Source organism: Thunnus thynnus, chromosome 4 (genome assembly GCF_963924715.1).
Source record: "Thunnus thynnus chromosome 4, fThuThy2.1, whole genome shotgun sequence".
Taxonomy (NCBI): Eukaryota; Metazoa; Chordata; class Actinopteri; order Scombriformes; family Scombridae; genus Thunnus; species Thunnus thynnus.
In genome coordinates, this window is record NC_089520.1 from 15811604 (window position 1) to 15831054 (window position 19451).

Consider the following 19451-nt stretch of genomic DNA (forward strand, 5'->3'; position numbering starts at 1 on the left):
CTCGTGAAACGAGAGAATTTATTTTCTCAGCTGTTTGTTTACATACAGTACAGTATGTCTGCTTGCATGTTTGGCCTGTGAGAATGTGACTGCTCAGTGGTCTGTACATAAAAGTGCAAGATTGCATGTGTGTTACTACACTGAAGATATGCCACATCAGTGTGTGGACCGAACAAAGAATCAGTGCACGCAAAAACCACATTACAAGATGAGCAAAGAGGCCAGTCTGTGAAGCCAAGACAACACCAGATGAGACGATGCTAAGACAAAACAGTTCTTTAAACCCTATCTGAACAAAGGATGGAGGTTGAAACTCCTCTTTTCCACTGTTTTAAATATGCCACACTAACATCAGTTCCCTGATGTTTCCATAAACAAGTCCAGCCCCACTGTGTTCAAATGAAGATGAGAACTCCTTTCTGGAAATACCTCATTTAACAGTGGGTGGACTTGCTGTGCTGCTGGGTGTGGTCCCCTCATGGGGATAATTAGTTTAGTTTTAATCTAATTTTAATTTAATTTATTTATATCCCCTACTAAAGTCTTAATATAAGTGCTTGAATGAAATGCCAAGTGTTTTAATCAAAATTTTAGTACAATGTCTTGGATTAAAATTTCTACAGACATTGCACAACTTGGTTGACTGAAATGATAAGTGTGTTTTGCTTTACCGTACATACAATTTGGGGTAAATCAATAGGAGTGCAGTGCCACTGTGGCACAGAGCAGGAATTCTCCTTCTTTGCAGTTTACAATGTTGTGTGTAAATCAGGTTTTTACTCAAAGTATTATTAATAGATTTATATGTCTAGTTGGAGGTAGCAGAACAAGCTGTAAACACAGTGCTGACAAATTATCAACTAATAAATTGATATGGAAAACATGTTAGCTAACCGATTGCTCAGTTACACATCCAGTAGACAAGCAGCAACATTAGCATAAGGCAGCATACAATTGGTGTATCAGCTGATTGCTGCTGCTGGAAACAGGGTTGATAAAAGAGATGAAAGTGAACAAAAAGTTGGTAGGTTGTGGGCTAGAAAAACAAAACAATGAGCTGTATGATACTAAACGATCTGTAGAGCTGAGAGGAACTGCAGAGTTTTGAGATAATCGTCCCAGATTTCACCACTACAAGCCTCACCTTTCATATTACATGATGTCATTTAATTCATTGTTAATATTAAAATATCGATTAGTGCAGCTTTAATTCTGTCTTTCCCCTTATTCGCTTGTGATTGATGACTGCTTAATTATTTCATGTTCTTTAATTGATATAATTTAGGTTATAACATCTAGTTTTTAGCTCTATTACTACAAAGTCTTAAGTATATTCAGTACACTTGATAACCTATCACCTTGGAAACTGTACTTTGGGTTAATACACGGTAGCCTATAGTGAACATTTTCAGTAAACCATGAGACATTTGGCAACAATGCTGGTACATATGTATCACAAGGAAATAGAATCAGATGCAGCTTTATTGTCTAAATATGTTTACACATAAAATGAATTTGATTCCAGTTTCTAGTAGCTCTCAATGCCACATACAGTGCAAGGAACAAATGTACAGAAACATAGGCAGCTGAAACAAGGACAAGAAAGTACAACCTTCATTTAAAAGCCTCCAATACTCTTCCTCACCTGAACTAGCACCATAATTATATAAAAAAAAAAAGCCTTTTTACAAAAGGTGTAATCTTCTACCTTGTCCTACATAACAGACACAAGCCCACCACCTTGTTAAGATGATCCAAGAAGCGGTAAAAGGTTTCTGTGTGTTCTTTTCTTGTCTTTGAGTGCACCTTCGTGTTATTGTCTGAACCTTTTCACACTTCTTTCCATCCCACTCCCTCCTCCTATTTATGTCTTTTACTTACACATAACATAATTTTTTTAATTCTAGCTTTAGCAACATCTGCCCTTTTAGGCTATTTCTATTATTTTCTGCCTTTGTACATACAGTAACAACCCTTTCCTCTTTTATGGCATAAAATGGTGTCATTATCATGGAGGTCATTCTCAAGGACACTGTGACACATTTCTCCATCACTCCATCTTCTAATAAGAGCATGATAATTATCCACCTTTTAGCTGCTGATGGGTTATTATTCATAGAGTTACTCTACATCCAGCCTACTCTCATTCTCTGTCTCTCTCTTTTTCTCTCCCTCTTGTGCTCTCTGAGTCACACTTCAGCCCTCTCTGTCTTCCCTCTTTATTCCTCCTCTCTCTTTTTTAAAATGGTGAGAGCTGAGAATACATGTTGAAACTATTGATTCGCTGCAGAAAAAAAGCATCAATATTTTGCGTCGTTATGATGATGATGATCATCATCGTAGAACCCTGTTGCCATGGTGACTTGTTTTGGACACTGTGGTACACGGTATTATGAGGGGGGGAAAAAGTTCAGACAGACAGACAGGAAGACGTAAAAACAAAGAGGAGGGAAAATGGATACTGCTACGACCCAAGAACTATACACATGGAAAATTATGTAGTTCAATCCATCGTGTGAAGATGTGAAAAAATGTAATATGCTTGCTGCTCTACTAACATGTGTCTTTTTTTTTACAAGGACATTTAGAGGTCAGCACGTCTTTTCATTCTTTAGCGTCTTTTCTTTGGTGGAACATACCTGTGCACACGCATACATATGCATGCATGCTCTTGGACACAAACACAGTCATCCAAAAACACACACATATTTAATTCACACATTCTCCAAGGTTCAGAGTCGTGGGTATTTCCACACAACGAATGGGATGCATAATGTTTCCATGGAGATCTATTTTTAGCCACTGACAAAAAAAAGGTTTAAAAAACTGTTAAAATATGCCATAATGTTCCCTCTGAGTGAAAAAAATTCCATTTCCTCTCATGTAGAAAGGATGACATAAAGTTTCTTTTTTTTTCTTTTTGTATGTCCCTGTCTTCTTGTCTATTTGGAAACAGGATGTGAGGCAGGTACCATTTGTCGATGCAGATTCAAATCACAGATCCTGCTGCGTTTGACAGATCAGCGCCTTACTAGCCATAAATTATAGAGTAAGAGCAGCACAGAGGAAGGGGAGAGAAATTCAATTTTATCCTCATGAGGTTTAAAAAAATATCTATGAATCTTTGGTGAATCTTATATAATATTTCTGTAATCTTGTCAATCACTTTGTCAGTTGAAAACCTTTGGGCTGTCGGTCACACGAGGCAAGCAATATAAAAATGTCTCAATTTTTCACTTTTTTCTGACATTTTATAGATTAAATGGTAATTTGGAAAAATAATTGATAGATTAATCGATAGAAAGAACTACAACTACTAGTTGCAGCACAAGTGTAATAAGTCTCTTTTTAATGATATAGTATCTTATTATAATAACATTAGAGTGTTGTCACTATGCCAGACTTCATGGTCAGGTTTCTTGAATGATCAAAGAGTACAGAGGCTCGTTTTAGAGCCAATTTGTCTGTTACATTACAGAGGCTGGGGCAGCTTTTCTTGGCTTTGAACCCAGAGGGCCAAAGACGCCCATGTTGATCATTTATGCCACTTCATGATTAATAACATAATCATATGTTTTCTCATGAACATTAAAAATTCTAACTGTAGCTCTCTAATGCACACAATCTAATAGGGCCAAATGTGGTTTATTATGGAGCGTGCTTGCTTAATTATCTAGTATTTAGTGGAAAGTGACTGAAAATATGGAAGAGTGATTTGATGGCATGCAACCAAATTCATAACTAAGATTAAACACAAGATGCATTGCTGGTACAATAAATGTCTTTTGCCTTAATCTGCTGAGTCACCAGGATGCCCACTGTGTGATGTCCATCAGTTTGAAAAAGGAACCTCATTCCTTTGCTAATGATTGTTAGTGCACATTTCTCATTTTTCATCGGTGGACTCAAATTTCATTTAAACCTTGATTACAATAAGTGCAATGCATAAATTATCCATTTAACCTATTCTCATCTACTGTTGATGTACTTTCAGTGTATATTACTGTTTGCCCAGATTTCACTTCTTGGTAATGAACTGCAGCAGAAAGACTCCTTTGCAATCAGCCTTACTCCTTTCTGAGATTGTTGTGACTCATCTGTGTATCAGCCCAGTTTTTCTGCCCTCTCACTGCCTCCTCAAAATCCACTGCCAGAGCAGTTAGGTGGGCTGACAGTATTTAGCCTACAATATTTCATAATCGGCCAAATGAATCTTTTGCAGTAAGCAGCCATCAGCAATCCAGGAAGGAATCATAAGCTAGCAGAGGATTTTCCAGGAAGCAATGAGTATTTAATGATTAGGGAGATTGATTACAGCATAGCTCACATCTCAAGGGCATTTAAGGAGAACACAGTTAAAACATTTAACAAGGTTAAATGTCAATCTGAACTGGTGCACCATCTCATGCAGTCGTGTCTCATCACATAGCAGAAAGACTATGCAGTATGCTGTATCTTAATGTGAAATTATTGCTGACCTTATGCAGAATGGTGCATTTGCATGCTATAACTAGCTCCCCTGCCTCTGGATGGATACACGGGATGTGGAGTAGAAGGATTAGCATATGTATTTGTTGTTTTTACCACAACAAGAAAAAAAATCTGTGGATGCAGTACTGGCTAGAATATGAGTGAATGCCATATTTCTCATGTGCACCTGATCTATCTAAAAAGATAGAAAGGGCTCATCATAAGCTGAATGTGTATATGTAAAAATATGTACATCTGTGCTTGTGTGTATATCTGTGTATCTAACCAACTGAAATTGGCTAAAGCCTGATTATATGAGCTCTACTTTTACCGTATGATAGTGCAAGCAACTGCAGGCATGCAAGGCCAGCCTTGTTACACACACACACACACACACGCACGTGCCGGCGGTCACGACTCATGGAGACACGCACACACAAACACACACATGCATACACACGCAGACATGTTTGTGTGTGATGTGAGGCAGGGTGCTGTGGAGATCAATGGGAGAGCATGCTAGGTCCTCTCACAGAGACAATTAAAAGTGAATGGATAATGAGGCTATTTATAGACTGATCTATTTGTAACCAGGGCATTCTCCTACGTAGGAGCTGGGAATTGTTCTGTTTTCAGCCTGCCCTCCTTCCGTCCTCTTCTTCTCCCTCTCTGTTGCTCCCTCTCTCTTTCTCGAGCAAGTGAAACCTCTTTTTTCCCAGTATCTCAACATTTGCTTTTTACACAGCAGCGCTGTAATCCTTCTCCTTTGTTCTTCCTCCTCCAAAGTCAGATGCAGATGCATTCATAAGTGGTTCATGAGTTATTTTCTGCAGATGTTAATAAGTCATCACACAGTCATATGTATTCACATGTGAAACAGTGTCATGCAGCCGTGATGTTATCAGGTGCAATCCAGGGCCACTCCTGGGAGACCCAGTGACGCACCATGCATGACATAATGCTGTGGTAATGTCTGTGGTTGTGAGACACACAGAGAGAAAGAGAGACGGTGAATACACACTGCTGCTTGTGTGTGTGTGTGCTTAGCAACCAGATAACCGTACTACACTGAAAAGTAGCCAGATATAAACCAGTGATGCGGCTTGAAAGAGATGTTTATGAATAATTTGAACTGAGGATACAGAGCATAAATTTGCAATGCAGTTAGTGCACTTAATGCCACCTCCATAGCTTTGTGCAGGTTTGATGCAGATATACTGTAGTTTACAGTCCACAATTTCTGATATACCAGTGATGCAGATTCTTCTTGTAGCTCTAGTGAAAGATGATTTAATATATGAACATGAATTAACAGAGTCAGTACATTTTTGCCAATTTAGGTAAAATAGACTGAATAAGCTCCCCATGTAAGACTGGAATACAGATATAGAATGAACCACAGTACAATTATGTCAAATGGGGTTGTAATTTGATCCCCTGAGAAAATCCATAAAATGGAAACCCAACAGACTTTTAGTCATTGATCGTGATGTACTATTCTAAATTGCCCACATTTCAATCTTACATAATACAATTGATAGAAAATTAATTGACCACAATTTTGATAATTGATTAAGTCTTTAACCAAACAAAAATTCCAAACATTTGCTGGTTCTCAAATGTGGAGATTTTCTCCTTTCTCTTTATAATATAATTCTAAGTTGTATATTTTTTAGGTTTTGGACTGTTGGTATCTGTCACCTTTTAGCTCAGGAAAATTGTGATGGGCATTTTGCATTATTTTCTGAGTTAACAATTAATCAATAATTCAGAAAAATAATAAAGAATATTTTTAAGTTGTTATAAATCTGATTTAATATATGGACATTACTTAATATAAAGAACAGTTACAACCCCAAATGAAACCCATATTCAGCATAATGTCGACTGTAATGCACAGAGAGCAATGTTCTGTGATTCTAATTAGTCCATAATTTAAATCTTATATAACCCATCTTTAAAGGAAAAAGTATTAATAAAAAGGATAAGTTCACAAAAAAGCTATTACTGTAACTATTTATTTAGTTTAGTTATTTGCTCCTGTATGAGAATAGTTTTGAACAGTATTCTAACTGTAAATTGTGCCTCAAGCCAGTACAAAGTTCTCCAGATAAAAGAGCGAAAGATATTTATGTACAGTCGTTCATGGTGTTTGAGGAGGTGGATGAGGTCAAAGCACAAGGCCTGCATCTCTTGAGCAGAATTATATAAGGAACGCAGAGCCGAGGAGCAGAGCCACTATGACTCAAACTGGTAATTAGAGATGGTTTGTGTGTGGTTTGAGAGTGAGAAAGACAAGAGAAGAAGAAAGCAAGACAACAAGATGGATTACAAAGCTGAGTGCTACTAACCATAACAAATAATTCTGTTGAAAAAACATTTTTAACAAAATTATTTAAAAAAAGACTCCTGTTTCCTGCTGTGCATTTAAATAAAGTTTGTGTTTAGGGTTAAAAATTTGGATTTTCTTGCTGTTCTTTACCACTTGGATCAAAAGAAAAGTTAAGTTTGATATTGTTAGATGTTTGTTACTGTGATGTGAACCATTTATATATACAATGTAATGGCAATACATCAGTAAGAATGTCCTACACACATACTGTAGATGATCCTTTTATAGCACTGAGATCTGTGCTGGACTATAATGTTCTATTAAGAAATAACTCTTAATTCTGTCTCCCTCCCTCTGTATGTTTCTGTCTCTCAGGTCTCGCAGGTACCCAAACTGACCTAGACAAGAGAAAAGAAACATTTGGGAAAAACCTGATACCTCCAAAGAAGCCAAAAACCTTCCTGCAGCTGGTATGGGAGGCCCTGCAGGACGTCACTCTCATCATCCTGGAGATCGCTGCCCTGATCTCCCTGGGCCTCTCCTTCTACCACCCTCCCGGAGAGAGCAGCGGAGAGTGTGAGTGAAGCAGCTCCTGTGACATCACTTCCTGTAAAATGCTCTCTGTTATTCATTTCGGGGTCTTGAAACAGACATATGTGCACAAATGTACACACACACACACACACACTATGACAGTTATCTGTGCCATCTCCACTACTGCAGGAGGACAGCAAAGGGCTATAATTGCATTGGCCCACTGACATCACTTCCTCTGACATTACTGGCACTCGCTGACACACTTACACATACATGTATGCACACATGCTTTTTAATTGGTGAGCCAGGTCACACTTTGTTTGTGACCTGCCTCAAGAGGTCAGATGACTCATCCAGCACAGGGGTAATTTTTATGCGTGTGTGTGTGTGTATGTGCACACACATTATGTGTTAAATGTGCGCATAAAAGGTACTGGAAAGGTTAATGAAGTGTTGAGTAGAGAAATAACCTTGAGCTCCCTGTGCCCATACATCAGCCCTGTGAGCTGTGAAAAAGGGAATGAAGACAGAGACCATAACGAGGTGCTGAGTCAGCAACATCAGTCATTGCTCACAGCATTATCACAGTAATGGAATTCAGTTACCCTGCCAAAGGGACCAGTCATCATTTTAAGGGGTCTAAAAAGTCTTATGCAGGTAGAACGAAGAGGAAGAAGAAATAGCTACCACTGTCTTACTTGCATGGTTAGTTAGTTAATTATTCTGAGTTATTATATTTTGTAGTGGGTTGGTTAAGATTAAGTGGGAGGGGGGTGATTGAATAAATATATGATTTTTTTCACTAACAAAATTATTGGTTAATTTGAATATGATCATCAATTAACAATACTTTTCCCTGCTTGCTTCATTTTTTGCATCCTCTTTCTAAATGCACTCTCTGCATCACCAAGTCCAAGTAAAGCAGTGAAATGCCAAAGGAATCATTATGCTAATAATTGCATCCATCTGCAGAAACATAAACAGGCTTTAACTAAAAAAGGCAAAAAAAGATGCCAATATACAATCGTCCCCTCAGATTTGAATGATATGAATACATATGAATCTAAATCAGTGCATAAACTCCTGCGGATATGAGTAGATGTGAGTAGCAGTGATTCAGAAAGATATGAACGCACACACCTTTGAATCACCTTATTCAGAAAAACATCAAATGGGTTTGTGTGCTACAGAGAGGGAGTGCAAGTAGAATGATGGAAAAAAACAAGAATGATATTGATACATTTTTACAGAAATATTTTGTTAATATAATCAAACTTTTCTGGTACTGATCCCTCAAATTTGGTTGTTAAAGAGTTGTGACAAAGATGTAAACATTAAACTTTACTGTCTTGGGACTCCCTTAAAAATATGATGACACATCTCATGAGGTTTGTCCTAAAATAATGCATTTTTACTAAATTTGACCAAATGAAACACTACATATAAAATGTAAATTAAGAACAGTAAACTTGTAAAATAAATAATTTTAAATGACTTTAAACACACGCACACACTGCTTTACTGTTCTGTTTATTAATAGATCAGATAAAGCTCGACAGTCCAGAAATAGAAGGTGGTGGGGTGACTTAATTCCCATTTACATATGAAAAGGCCTGGCTGCAGTTGAATGAGGAGGCTCTTAATTGCGTCTGTATCAAACAAACAACATGCAGCAGCACAAAACCCTGAAAAAATGCAAAGAAAATACTATGAATAGACATAAAAATCTAACGTGGTCTGGCAAGGTGACAAAATCAATCAGTTATATTGCTTTTAAAGCTTATGGAAATATTAATTTACATGCCACCCAATCTAAAAAAAATCAGTCAGCTGCATTAGTTAAAATATTTTATGGTTTGTCTGGCTGTATAACTTCTTGGTTGGCACTTCAGCACCATGGACAGCTACACATTTGCTGCATGATGGTGTGTGTGTCTTGCTATGACAGAGAGAAGCGAACAGTTAGTGCACACAGCTGCATTTACTTGTCTGAATACTAAAAGCAGTGCAATCAGAACCATGGACAGCTACTGTACTCACTGTATTAGTGTCAGCGCAATGCAGTGATCAAGCAGGACAGGCTGAACACATCCAATTAAACTGTCTCAAAAAATCTGCTGCACTATTGTATCCTGTCTAATTTAGTAGATTTTAGTTCTTTCGCTAAAAGAGAAATATTGTAATGATTTGATTTACATGAAATCTATTTTGTTTTACATTTGCATCTTCTTAAGAGGCCTTGTTAAGCATTAGTTTTAGCAAGGTAGTAAAATAGTTTCACATGAAACACCCTGTCAGCCTGAATGTAGCATAATCTTTCAGGAGATCTAATTACAGAGCTGAACTTGTCAAAATCTCAACCTAACATAACCAAACATAAGTAACTGAAAAAAAGTGACTTTTTTCATAGGATAATGTAAAAAAAGCAAATAAATACATACAGACAGGTAACATAAATTGAATTAAATTAATAATTTAACTTAACATGTTCTTTTAAGTATGTCTTTCTTTGTGCTAAAACAACTGAATGCATTGTATATGTGTGCACTGTATACCCTGTAACCAGTTAATGATCATTATATTGATTGGAACACATCTGCACTGCACCAGCAAGTCCAAATTGCTTTTTGGAGTCTAGTTCTTGGTTAAATCCCTGCATATGTAATGACTATAATATGGAGACTGCACAAATTCCCACGTGAGCCTCAAGTATTATATAGTCCAAAGCAAATCACCCAACCCAGGGGCTTTTGAAGTCAGCTAGCCAGGAGTGTATAGCACAATAGCTCCCAGAGGATTACATGACGCAGAATGAGGAGAACGGGGAATAGGCCTTGTTTCATTCCCAAATATACCACAGTCTTTCATTGTGCAGCCAGCAGACTGCGGGGCATTCATCTGAAGCAGAGGAAATGAATGAAGAGGAAAAGAGAAGTGAATTCTCTGAAGGTCATGTCAGCCAGAGTTCATTTCATTTCAGAGTTGTCTTTTATATTGCACACATTGCACATATGCATGTATTTACACACACATATTACACACACAGTCACAGCTGTCTTTGTCCAAACCTTTTCAGCCCCCGGTGTGAGTGTGAGCTTTGATTACATTTTTTTCCTTGGATCTTTTATTGCGAAGTGTGTACATGCACCTGTGTATGAAATTTGTGAGTGGATATACAGTGTGAGTGTGTGTACAGTGTGATTCAGTCTATATTAATTTACTCTTTACAGCACAGTATGCTTGTAAACATCTATATAATTCTCCTCTTCTCCTTCCTGTCACCTTTACCAAACTGTAGCCTGTGGCGCAGCAGCAGGCGGGGTGGAGGATGAGGGCGAGTCAGAGGCCGGCTGGATCGAGGGCGCAGCCATTCTGTTGTCTGTGGTGTGTGTGGTACTGGTGACAGCCTTCAATGACTGGTCGAAGGAGAAGCAGTTCCGTGGGCTGCAGAGCCGCATTGAGCAGGAGCAGAAGTTCCAAGTGGTCCGCGGCAGCCAGGTCATACAGCTGCCCGTGGCTGACATAGTTGTGGGGGATATCGCACAAATCAAATACGGTAGGTATGAAGAGATTGTCAAACTAGCAAATACCATCATGGTGTAAATTCATAGTGCTCTCTTTGGTGCTGTTTTCATATATTCACCCCTCAAAATATACTAACATATACTGCTCCCCTAAAACATGGGCAAATATTAACCAACACCTTTTTAAAGTTACTAATTAAGGAGAGGATCTTCTGAATTAATGAAATTATCTTTCCTGCATTTTACCTACATCTTAATGCATAAAGGTTTAACTGGAACCTTTTCTTTTTCATATAGTCCGTCGTGCATTTCAAAGATCACATGTTCTTTTTGTACCGATATGCAAAATATCTTCAGTCATGGCAGTTCTATGTGGTTGATTTTATATTGTTTATCAAAAGATTAGAGTTATTTTGTTTCTTGTTCTGTGACATGAATAGAGACCAAAATAGATCAAACTTCCAAGCACACCTTGACAAGTTTAGTTTGGTTTGTGCTCGTGCCAACTGACTGTTGGCCTTGATTGGCTTGTCTATTGTTCTGTGTCAAGTAATTTTCATGGTTCAGTAGACTTCCACCTCATTTCCAGAGGGGGAATTAAAGTTATGAAGTCCACCCTAAGCAATTAAATATATTTAAGCTCCAGTATGTTAATGTTAAGAAAGTAATTAGCTGCAGCACACCTACACACACAGCAACAGATGCACATCCTCGCTCAGTGTCCCCTATTGACAAGAATATAGTATACCACTGTGATTTGCCATCTATCTTGTCTAACGTTAGCTGTAATCCTGATCTCTCTGGCTACATCTGTAGACTACCAGGTCACAGACCAAAGGACTCTTTAGAGTTTTCTGAATTGCTCTGTTGTGTGAGGTCATTTCCAGGAATGTAAATAAATCCACTGCAGATAGCAAATCCAGCATATATATTGTTGCAGGTGATCTGCTTCCTGCTGATGGAGTGTTGATCCAAGGCAATGACCTGAAGATTGATGAGTCATCACTGACCGGAGAGTCCGACCACGTCAAGAAGGCTGTAGACAAGGACCCCATGCTGTTGTCCGGTATGTTAACCAGTTGATGCTCTCTCTCGCTGTCCTGTTAACTGCATGGAACTGGAAGAAGACTAGAGTCGCATGAGTGAATACTGTATGTCACTGTCATGATTTCCTGTACGTAATGTTGTAGTGTAAAGGAGAAAGCGACATAAAAAACAGAGATGGGGACTCGACTTTGAGACTGAGGACTATACTTTTTCTCTTACATGAAAATGTTAATCTCCTCTATCAAAATGCCCTTCTGTTAATGCCCTCAACTACAAAATAATATTGTATATGTTGAGTTTTTTATATTTTAGGCAATGAATGTCAATTTATTTTTGATTTTGCATTTTGGTATTAATGAATCTCTTAAACAAACCTAGAAATACCTTTCTAGCATTTTTCCACCAGTGGGCTGGTGCAGATTCGTCATCCCACACCAGAATTGAACATGAGTAAATAAAGTGGGCTGGTTTATTACACCTACTAACCCAATGTCACAACCTTTTATTTCTATCCATTGTGTGTTGTTGTCCTCAAATATATTATGGATACAAAACAAAATAAACAAAGAGGGTTTCATATCAGTAAGATACATCTTATGATTGCTTCTGAAGCAACCATATAACAACTTAAAAGCCTCAAGGAGATGTTTGGAGTTGTTTTTATATTAAGGTTTGCCTTTCATTCCTTATCAGTCCTAGGTTTGCTGCCTAGTTCCCTTCATATAACTTATTGTGAATAAAATCTAATGTATTTTAACTCACAGTTTTGGCATTACCTCAGACAGAAGTCAAAAGGTTGTTAATTATAATTTGAATATCAATGCGGAAGGAAATGCGTCAGCTGGGAAAACACTATTTTTTAATATAGTTTCCCTCTTTATTGGTTTATTAATTGCTGCTGCAGAGACACCAGAATCTGCGGTAGTAGGATTCTTACAAAGGGAGAATATCACAGATAACAGAAACGTGGGTTAATCTGATCTCACATTTAGTGTTTTTTTCCTGTGGATAATTAGCTGCGTGCCTTTTTGTTGCCTTTTTTAATTAGCCTCATATTCACCTACATCGACTTACTCTCCCAAAGGTTAATAATATTCTCTGAATGCTGTACATATATGTACACATGCAAAGATTTATAGTGCAGTCCAAAGTATTTACTCCAGCACATTGGACTTTCAGCTTTGGTAGTGTTCGAGGGTGTGTGATGAGGGTCTCATCCATATGGGTAAAAATGTTGGAATTGTAATGCTCTTGATTCATACAGTAGTTTGGTTTTAGGACAATGAAACAGGACAGTGATCCTAAGTATAGAACCTAAGCAAACTGTACCTTTTTCAGGGGAGTGTTTATGATTGTCATAATCAATAACCTTGAATTGTGTGCATAATAGGGGTGAGTAGTTTTAATATATACAGTGATATGTAATTGGGACATACTGTAAGCCAGTGGATACTTACTATCCATCACACTTTACAAAAAGATTCAAAGGCATATTGTGTTATGTAGGGAAATAAAAGGAAGACTAAGAGCATACAGCCATGCTAGTGGCTTTGTGATACTATACTTATCGTCAGCATGCTAACATGCTCACATGCTCACATGCTCAAAGTACAACTAAGGCTGATGGGAATGTCATTAGTTTTGTAGATGATATTTGGTCATAACCAAACTATTAGACAAATGGCCAGGTCATCAAATTTTTTGGCCATTTTATTTTAGTTTTTAGCCTGATAAAAGCAGTAGACGAAAAGTTCAGAGATCACTAAAGTCAGTTCATCTTGAGGGGGACATGAATGTGTGTATCAACTTTAATGGCAATACATCCAGTATTTATAGACATTTTACTCAAAAACACAAATGTGAACCCCATGGTGGCATGAGAGGAAAAGTCAGGGGATCATCACAGTCAGTAGGACTCATCCTCTGCAGACCATGAATGTATGTACAACAATTCATATCAATCCATCTAGTAGTTGTTTAGATATTTATTTTAGTATAATGTATTAAACTAGACCAAAGTGGTGGACCAACCCACCAACATTGCCATCTCTAGAGCAATGCTGCTATTCATTCCTTATTAGTCCTAGGTCTGCTGCCTAGTTCCCTTTATATAATCTATTGTGAATAAAATGGCTAAAAACCACCATTTGGTGTTTGATTTGACAGTTTTCATGATGGTTGATAAGTTTGTTTCTATGAACATAAAAGCACACTCTCACACCAGACACACAAGTACAAAATGAAAATACTGTTGCCTTTTCAGCAATCACTGAATACATGTAATCTAGCTATAATACCTTATTGTATCACTCTACTTTTCTCTCTCCAGGGACCCATGTGATGGAGGGTTCAGGGCGCATGGCGGTGACTGCTGTCGGTGTCAACTCTCAGACTGGAATCATCTTCACTCTGCTGGGGGCCGGTGTTGAGGAAGAAGAGAAGAAAGAAAAGAAAGGTAAGATCAGTATACCATTAACTCATCTTTTTTTATAAACATGACCAATAAGATTTTTCTGCAGTTGCTTCAAGAGTATTGAGGTACATTTTTTAGGTACATACATTATTTGTCAGTGTTGCCCAGCAACATACCTTTGAAAGAGCTTTTCTCATTTCATTACCTTATGTGCTGAAAGTATCTGTGTTTTATCTGTGTTCTTGTTATCAGAAGGCTTATAAACAATAAACTCTCAACTCTCACCTGTTGAACTCATGTGACATTACCTTTTGTAAATATTGGTAGTATAGTACCTGACAATAAGTCTCTGTGCACAGTTGTCTTTGCTGAATGTGTATAAATAGTGTATAAAATGAGTATTGGTGGTACAGTTGTGAGCTGCAGTATCCAGGTTCTGTGGGTTCAGGTGCATTATTGTCATTACTCTCTTATCGTTCCAAATTCGCCTCGAAGGAGGGGCAGTGGAAGACGGACACCAGAATACAGGTAGAGTATCACCTTTCTCTGACCCCTGGGAGTGGTACTTGATCCTTTTGACCTTGAACCCCCAACGATCCCCAATAAATCACCGTTACTCTTCACCCCTCTCAGTAGCCAAGCACCCTTGCCCCAGTTTAACTCCTCACTTAAAAAGAGAAGCCTCATCATCACAACACTGCATCTTTTTAAGTGTTGACAGATGACACATTTCACAATGCATAATCTTCTCCCGTTCTTACAGGCACTGCACTCATCAAACTAACTAGCAAGCATTCAACATCAGTTCTGTCTCTTAGATGTGTTGAATGCCATAAAGACAGGCTGTCAGACTCATCTCATTGCTGTATTACAGAACAATGACATGAGAGCAACAGCCGTGCAGGTGCACAGCACATGTACCAGCAGTAGAGAGTGAAGTAGACAGAACAAGGTTTTGTGAAATGTTATTTTTACACCTTTCATATTTACACACATCAGTATTGATTTGTTACCACTGTTACCAGTGCCACTGCCGGCAGCTCGTTGGTCTCAGTGAGCAGGTACCCCAGTAGCCGGCGTGAATAGCATACTGTATGTTGTGAAGTGTTTTGACTTGGTGCTGTCTTAGAATTTTCAATTTATAAAGATAACAGAAACACGTCTTCCCCTGTGGATACTACTATCCTCCTCTGATCTGAAAGCTAACAAATGCGACAGTATATGTAATCTTATTTTGAACTGTAATTGTAGTGCATAGACAATATGATTTTGATCTGGTTGTAGTGCAGTGTAAGATGCATTATTTTCTCAGGTTTTATCAATCTGATCAGATTGATTAACTTGTAAAAATAATCCCACGTGTCTGATCAACCAACAAAAAAACTGTGTTACATGTCACTACACCAAGGAAGTAGTCCACAAACTATTCAAATTCACTTTAAACTGTCATTGAAGCCCTTTATGTTAATACATCCTTTGTCATTCTTGATTCTTTGACTCAAAATTGTTGTTTTCATAGTTTCACTGTGTGAAATCACTGGGGAATTTCTTTCAATATCTTACCAAAAATTGTGCACCCTTTATTTGTACCATATGTCTGCATTGCCTTATGAGCTCCATACTCATGTATGGCCAGCCAAGTTAAAACAAATCTGTTTGAGTTAAGACTACATATATAGAAGTTGTTAAAATAAGGGTTAGCTTTAAGCAGCTGAAACTTTTGTAAAAGGTCACATCAGCCATTTAAACAAATTTAATATCGATCAGATGGATATACAATAGTGCTGATAAAACACTGCTAATAAGATAATGCCAATGAGATAATAAATGAAGTGCAGAATTGAAATAAAACTTGCAGACTTAGTAAATGTATTTTTGTTAAAGCTCAAGATAAAGAAAACAATTGAACACAAGAAAACAATATGTGACCTTGTTTTGAATGTTCTTTTTCCAGTACTCATAGTTGATGTGACTGCTCTCAGAAGATGGTTACTACAAACTACCAATCAGGGGTTAAGGCAATACTGTGTTTCACTTCTCATATTTACACAAATTAAATTCACTATCCCCATAATGTAACTGGTTGGCACATGTGTTTTCTCCCCGGCTAATATGTGGACCATTTTAACTTTATTTACTTTGCAATGAAGAAATTCATTTTAGATTGGCTATGCAACACTTTTTATGTACTTTTTTTTTCAGTTTTTCTGCTGAATTATGATTTTGTTTTGCTCAATATTACATGAATAACATGGTTTAAATTAACCTCACATTTCAACTGAAAAATGCAAAAAATGACTGCAGTTAATATATAATACTTGTTAAAAAATATCACTATTCTTAATCATACATGCAAGATTATATACAGCACATACACACAAGTAAAACAAATAGCTGTTTTGTTAATTGATCATACAGTAGGTTTACCTTTTTGTAGCTCTGGTTTCAAATTTTGTTATATTATTTTCTATTTATGTTCAGATTTCATGTTTCATGTCTGTCCAGTGTTACACTTGTTTGTTTTATTGACATTACATTTAGTAAACCACTGTAGTTACATACATATACATGAATAATAGACACAATACAAATTTATAATCCTCACTGATCACAACACCAGACTTTAGTCTACAGATGCTGAATCTCTTAAATGTGCTATAACCATGTTATTTCTGTTCATTGTCTTGTGTGTGCATGTGCGTGCGTGTGTGTGTGTGTGTGTTTACGTGTGGGCGCGTGCATGTGTGTTTTTGTTAATTCATGTTCGGCCCTCATTGTTACTGGCTAGACTGCTCCCATCCTATCCACCCCATCGCCACTATAGCCACGGATGGGGCTGCAGGCATTAATGCCCCTGGCAGTGCCAGCCTAATTAATGGTAGGTTGACAAAACCTCTGATCTCTTTCTGTCGTGACCTTTGACTACTCCTACCATCTCCATTTTTCAACTGCCTCCTACCACGAGTGTTCACCTTCTGCTCTGCTCTGTCTTCTCTTTTAGTTGTGTTAGACCCTTTTTTTACCCATGCTCTTAATGCATGTCCCTTTTAGGTGTAGAAATTGGTCTCTCATTTCTTTTTTGTCTCTTTATGTTATCTTCGTCTTGTAAATGTAAACACTACTACTACTAAAATTAAACAAACAAAACATGCCATCATTAGGTCTCTGTAATGCTTACAGGTGGAGAAAATGTTTTGAGTCCTTTTGTATTCCTATTCATTCCTTAAAGACTTTGTGAAGGATAGCTCTTACAGCATTTGAAAAAGGACGTCCTTAACAGTGCTGCAGGAATATTATTTGTTTAGGTTGTGTAGTAAAAGAACTCTCAGCATATTAATTCATTTTTGTGACAGCAGACAGGACGCTGGCTGAATAGTGGTGGCAAAATCATACTGTAGGGCCATCTCCTTTAGTTGGGTGTCCTCTGAGATCACTTAGTGTAAATCCTCCATTTTTGTGTCCGCTGGACAAGATGCAAAAAGATTAACTCCGTTCGTCGTGGCACTGGATTCGCTCTTATCTTTGTCTCCTTGGAGAACAGCCCCAAAGTGTTTGTACTCAAGGCAGATGGGGCGTGATTTGTAATGGTGACCTTGTGCTGTACTGGGCTGGAACAGAGCGATTTGTCATCTTCAGCTTTATTGTGACTCCAGGGAACTGGCTAATGTGGAAGTGGAGGTGAAATGAGCCTTATTCTTCACATACAGTACATGCAGAAGATTCTCTGAATATGTGGCTGTACCTTAGTAATTTTCTCAGTGACATTTAAGCACAAAGCACTGAAAGACAGACTTAAATTGTTGTTGTTGTTAAATTTCTAGTCTGCCTACTACTGAGACGAACAGTGTATGTCTCTATAATTATATCCTGGGTAGATAATGGGATCGACACAGCAGTGTATAATAAATGCTTTCTTAATTATATTCTTATTTTTTAAACATTGTGTGCACATTTGGTTTGAAAGCACACGTTGACTTATTTTTATGCTTAAAAAGCTTTCAGAAAGATATACTGTATATGTACTTCTAAGAAGAAGGCTCTATTACACTACTGGCAAGATGATTCTGTGATTTAAAGCAATGCTGTTTGACTGAAACGCACATTTAAATTAAGTTCTTTCCTTGTGTAAGCAGAATCCTACAGCATAATAAATCCACTGTCCCCGAACTTAGATTTCGATTTTCCTCCAGTTGTTCTTATGTAACTTCATCGTGTGGGAGGCTTTTCCTTCAGGCTCTCTCTCTCTCTCTCTCTCTCTTGCTCTCTCTCTCTCTCTCTCTCTCTCTCTCTCTCCGTATTGTTCACATCTCCAGTCTGCTTCACTCTAAGTGTGTGATCTTGCATGTGCTTTCTGAATTTTCTCTTATGCATGCCGTGTCTTTGTTCGTGTGTACTGTACGTGTGTGTGTTGTGTGTGTGATATGTGTGTTTTTGTGGTATACTCTCCCTCACCATCAGTGTTCAATGTAAATGCTGTATCTATGTCTTGATATCCCATTTTATAGCCTGATGGTTTGACTTGTATTGTTGATGATATGTGTGCGTGTGTGTGTGTGTGTGTGTGTGTGTGTGTGTGTGTGTGTGTGTGTGTATGTATAAAAAACAGTATATTACTCCAAACAAGAGTGTGCAGTTTTAAAAAAAAAAACATGTTTACCCTAATATTATGTCACACTCAATATACTTTGATGTCAAAATATTTTTATTTCAGTATGGCCCATCAAGCATTTTTAATTACCTGATTATTTGTTTATGTAATAAAATAACATCTATTAAAATCTAATTTCCTCCCATTTCATTACAAGAAGATTTGCACACTGTAGTATTTGTCTCTGATTAGTGTTAGAATAACTCAATTAAATCTTGTTTTATTAACCCCCTGCCAGTAGGTGTAGCTACCAGTTACATTACATCACTTACATATCGCAAGCCTTTCTATGTGACTGTCGCAGAGACGTTGTAATAAAAGTCATTTTCCTGTCTCCCTGTCTGTGATTTTTTGGTTCTCACTGTGTGTGTTTTGTCTCTGTGGTGATGATTTGTTGACTCATCTGCCTTGGTTATTTTTGTTGTTACTGTCTTGTATGTCTCCATCATAGGTAAAATGCAAGATGGCAATATGGAGAGC

General features: G+C 37.6%; 1 protein-coding gene across 1 annotated transcript in view; it reads left to right on the plus strand.

The window, feature by feature from the left end:
• atp2b2 (ATPase plasma membrane Ca2+ transporting 2) overlaps positions 1 to 19451 on the plus strand; it is a 136847-nt gene that overhangs the window by 78490 nt on the left and 38906 nt on the right. The window contains exons 3-9 of the mRNA XM_067586916.1: positions 7178 to 7378; positions 10638 to 10895; positions 11804 to 11929; positions 14240 to 14365; positions 14819 to 14851; positions 17112 to 17201; positions 19423 to 19451. The exon at positions 19423 to 19451 is cut by the window's right edge and continues 4 nt beyond it. Coding sequence (XP_067443017.1) covers positions 7178 to 7378; positions 10638 to 10895; positions 11804 to 11929; positions 14240 to 14365; positions 14819 to 14851; positions 17112 to 17201; positions 19423 to 19451 — 863 coding nt within the window. The remainder of the gene's footprint in view (positions 1 to 7177; positions 7379 to 10637; positions 10896 to 11803; positions 11930 to 14239; positions 14366 to 14818; positions 14852 to 17111; positions 17202 to 19422) is intronic.